The sequence below is a fragment of the Chaetura pelagica genome, unplaced genomic scaffold (genome assembly GCF_000747805.2).
Source record: "Chaetura pelagica isolate M959 unplaced genomic scaffold, ChaPel_1.0 scaffold9, whole genome shotgun sequence".
In the NCBI taxonomy this organism is placed as follows: domain Eukaryota; kingdom Metazoa; phylum Chordata; class Aves; order Apodiformes; family Apodidae; genus Chaetura; species Chaetura pelagica.
In genome coordinates, this window is record NW_009954494.1 from 2,081,424 (window position 1) to 2,086,305 (window position 4,882).

A 4,882-nucleotide genomic window follows, 5' to 3' on the forward strand; every position below is an offset into this window, starting at 1 on the left:
TGACGCGGGGTTTGCGGCGGTAGCGCAGGCGCTGGGGAGGAGGCGGGTGGGAGGCTGCGGGGCGCGGGGCCCCGCACAGGCAGGGCTCTGTGCCCCCCCGCGAATGTGCGCGGGCGTCTTGGCTGCTGAGGGAACTCTGAGTGCCTGTGGCTGAGCGCGGGAAGGCCGAGCGGGGACATCCAGAGGGTCAGCACCGTGTCTGAGGGAGTCGATAGAATTAATTCACAGAGTGATGGAATGGCAGGGACCCCGGGGGTCATCTGGTCCAGCCCTTCTAGGTAGGAGTGCAGGTTAGCTGAGACGGCCCAGCACCTTGCCAAGCGGAGTTCCAGTGCTGGGGAATCCACCGCTCCCTCGGGGAGGTGATTCCAATGCTTGACTGTTCTCACAATGGAAAACTTTATTCCGGTGTCTGATCCAGATCTCCCCAGCAGCAACTTGCACCCATTACTCCTTGTCTTTTCCACGTGGCTCCCTGTAAAAAGTGAGTCTTCATCTTGGTAGCCACCCTTTAAGTGCCAGGACACGGCGATGTCTTCCCTAAGCCTTCTTCTCTCCAGACTGAACACTCTGTGCCTTAGAAAGTCTTTCCACTTCATGCACATTACGACGCCAAGACCAAGCAGCAGTAATGCACCACATGCTCCATTTTCCCATCAGTTGTTACCGTTTATGCCAATGTAAGTTGTAGAAACTAGTCTGCATTGTCATCAAGGCATAGCATGCGTCTACCTGAATGCCTGGCATCTGCCTCAGAAGAAGATCAGAGGTGTTTCTGGGGGCTGGTTCCGTGCTGCTGGGCTGTTAGCAGGGCCCAGGCCACCGGCTCTGGGGCCAGAGAGCAACCCCCAAGCAGCTGAGTGCACTATGCAGCCAAAGCCTAAGAACTAAATTCACCCTGCAAGATCACAGTTCCCATGAAAAAACGTAGAGATCGGCACATCAACGACAGCTGATGTGAGAGCAAACTGCTCCCCTAGAAGACACGGTCACAGGAAAGGGCAAATCTGGAACCTTCTGTTCCTGTGAAAGCGAGGAACAGAGAATTCCCCGTGCAGCAGCATGGATACAGCATGGTTTCCCACAGGAAAGGAGTTACCTTGGCTAAGCCATAGTTGCTAGGGCATCTAATGAGGAGGAAAGACTTTGAGCTCCCACTTCACCACTTTCTCGAAACCACGTGAATACAGGTCTCTCTTTTTCTTGGATATTCCTTTCGCCAAAACGTTTTAGAAATTGTACATCTCTGAGAGCCAGCTGATAGCAACATGGCTGAAGCTTCCTATTTAGAAGTGGCCCCACGGTGTGACTATATATGTGAGGTATTCCAGAAAAAGAAGGTGAAAAGGAGTTATGTTAAAGCTGCTAGCTAATGCCATTTCCATATGCCTTACCACTCTGCATGTGTGCAGTTACATATAAAATACAGAAAATAGAAAAAGCTCAAGGAAACACTTCAAAATTCTACATTTACTTAAACCTAAAGTAAAACCCAACGCTTTGTTTCACACACACAAAAACATTTTTCAGAGGAGGAACAAGTATAACGTATGTTAGTGAACAGGATGCTTAGAGTGGAAGCCCCTTTCATGCCATAATATATTTTTATTTTTACTTTCCCTTTGCTCTGAATCTTTAGTGGTTCTTACATTTCTTACATGCAGAATGCTGTCTGATGAACTGTGAGTGTTTATTTTACCAGGCTTGAAAATATGCCAAGAAGGGTATCCCTTCTTTGTAACCACCTTCTTTTCCCTTCCAGGCACCTGTAAGATTTACCTAAATTAAATCTTCAAGGTCTGCACTACAAGTAATAATCAAAACAGAATAAAATACTAGATGCTGTGCTGTTTCTCCATTATTGTCTGAATTCTGCCTTGCCTATATTTTTATCACCGTGGGGTGCCAAACCTGAAGTCTTACTACATCAGAATAAACATCAGCATTTAAATTTGAGCTGTTTCACTGCAGATTGTCTTATCAGACAAGAAGTGGCTGAGAAATTAAGCCCATGGGAGATACAGCTGGGGAACTTCTGAGTGGAACATGATGCAGAAAGATAAAAAACAACAACCATCCCAGAAAGGTGGATATGGAGTTGAGGGAGACAAAAGGAGAAAGGAGCAGCATTTTGTAATTTTCAAATGTCAAGAGCCACAGCATTCACACCCTAGTGTTTTATTCATTACTGTCATGCTAGGACCCTAAATTTCTGCTTTCCAGCTCTACTCTTCCAATATACAACCTTACCTCACCAAAGACCACATCCCATTCTGTTTTCCCTGTTTTCCTTTAAGCTTATCCTAACCCTTTCCCACCTTCTTCCCACGCCAGCCATGCTCACAGGCCACCAGCCTTCCAGCTGCAGCCACGTCTAGGATCCCAAAGCCCTTTCAGCCTAGGCTGACTGCACCAGCCTCAGCACTCGGAGCATCCCGCACCTGCCCATCTCTCATATCCCCTGCAGTTCTGTTTGGAAGATACTCTGTATTCCCTGACGTATCCATGTCCCCTCCAACCTTACCACAGGAGCTTGGTTGAAAGGTTGGAATGGCTTGGTTGTTTTTTTTTTAAGAGAGGTCAGCCTGCAGCTGCTGTCTTTATTTCTCCTATATGAAATATTCTCCTTCAACCAGCTTAATCTGTTTTAGAAACGAAAGACTAAGGAATTACCTGGAACATTAAAACCAGTCCAGCACAATAGCAGACAGCCCTGAAATAAGTGGCCCATCTGGACGTGTTCTCTTCACAGACCACTACTCTCTATAGGCCATTAAATACTCCTCTACTCTGAGTATCAAATGTAGGGCTTACTACACACTCTTCTTCCATATCCAGAGTCTCTCTGTACTATTACTGAGCCTGTGGGAAGCAGGTCAGAAATGAGAAACACATATTATTGTTGACTCTTATCTGAACTTTATAACAGCACCTTTGCTGATGATTTGGGTTCCCAGCACCTGACATTAGCTGACCAAGTTGGGGCGGATTTCACAACTCAGATACTTACTGGTAACAACCTATTGGCTTTCATCAGGATCTATAGTGCTACACCAATTTAGTAATACAAGAGGTCTGAGGTTCCTTCCTTACATCCCTAGTTTAAAAAATCAGAGCCTTAATTAGCTGCACACTCTTTTAGACAAATGAATACTTGTTCTGATATAAAAGTTTTCCCCTGTGATCAACATAATCCAGCAATTCTGTGCAAGGAACAGTATGTGGATGATCATCCCAGCAGTTGATTGTAATGGAAAAGGATCATGGACCAAACTACAGTATAAGCTACAGGCAATTAGTTATAAGTCTTGGAAATCACTTATAGTTTTGGAAACATGTTATGCCATTGCCATAAATCCACTGCTGAGCTGAGCCACCACATTAGACTATGAGAGCCTAGGCCAAGTATATGTCTTTGAAAAGGTTCATGTTGATGGTGGGTTTGGATCACACAAAATACCTCTCTTCTCATGAAAACTCTCAGAGTCCTGTCCTGTCCTGTCCTACCACTTGCACATTACATTTACAGGTAATTCTGCACAGTTTATAAGGAGGAGGGCTTAGCTGACACTGCATTATTTTCTTTCCTTGCCCAAGTCCACTGGAGTATGTCTGCATTAGTGTAAGATATCCGAAAAAATTTTTTTACTGTGAGAGTGACAGAGCACTGGAACAGACTGCCCAGGGAGGTTGTGGAGTCTCCCTCACTGGAGACATTCAAAACCCACCTGGATGAGTTCCTGTGTGATGTACTCTAGGTGACCCTGCTCTGGCAGGGGGGTTGGACTAGATGATCTCTTGAGGTCCCTTCCAGCCCCTAAGATTCTATGATTCTATGATTCTATGATCTCTAGTGGCACCAGCTACATACCACAGCCTTTTCTTTCCTCTCCCACTGTGTGCCAGAAAAGTAGATGAGAGATTTCTGCAAAGGAGTCATGCAGAAAATTTCCCACCACATCCTATCCCACAATTAACTGGGAGAACAAAATGAAAAGTGCAGATGTGCTTCACACAATAAAAACCTATCAGATAGTTAAGTATTCTCACATCCTCTCAGATTTCCTCAGTGCTGTTGTTCAAAAAACCAGCAGTGCACATGGTTTTTACATGAATGTCACTCCAAGACAGCACTTGCAGTGAGGAGCATACATGGGACAAGGGGACCAGGTGCCGCAGTAAAGGTTCATACCCAAGTACAGACATCCATGTATCTGCCAGGCTTAGGTAAAGCTGGACAAGATGGGTGGAAGTATTAGGAAGGGTTGGTTACTGAGAAATTTCTCCTTTCTGCCAGGGGATACGGAAAAAGAGAGTTACAAGGGTGAGAAAGGGAAAGAATAATGTCACCTTGTTTTTGTCAGTTTGCCCTAAAGTCCTTGAACTCCCTTGCTAAGAGGGGTAGAAGCAGAAGCATTCAAAAGAAAAAATAACCAATATGCAGCCAGGAAAGCTGGTCACAACATTTCTACAAGGTGGCTGTGCTCTTATCTCCTGATCCTCTCATACTTGTTTCATTCACACACCCTCTACATTGTTTCTAAACTTTCTTCTGGCTCTTTCGTGTCACAATGCAAACATGTCTTAATCTTTACCATTTTAAAATGAGATTCAGCTTGACCCTGCAGCTATTCCCTTCTCTCTCTCCTTCCTTTAATTTCTGAGCTTACTACCTGTTTACAGGGAGTCTGGAGTTTGTGCTCTCCCATTTCAGTGTTAACTTCAACACTTGCATCCCAGTCTAATTCTTGTATTCCAATCTGACTAGCAGTATGTCTACTGTTATTATAGTATGTCAGCTGCCACTGCCCACATGCTCCCTGTTGAGTAGCTAGCTCCATGTTTCTATCACCAAACTCTATTGTGAAATATGAACAAACTC

At 45.0% G+C, this 4,882-nt stretch overlaps 1 protein-coding gene across 1 annotated transcript in view; it reads right to left on the reverse strand.

Annotated features, from left to right (window-relative positions):
• Positions 1-605, reverse strand: part of TARBP1 (TAR (HIV-1) RNA binding protein 1) — a 39,897-nt gene extending 39,292 nt beyond the window's left edge. Inside the window, exon 1 of the mRNA XM_010004556.1 lies at positions 78-605. Within this exon, the coding sequence (XP_010002858.1) occupies positions 78-605 (528 nt within the window). The remainder of the gene's footprint in view (positions 1-77) is intronic.
• Positions 606-4,882: the final 4,277 nt, after the last annotated feature.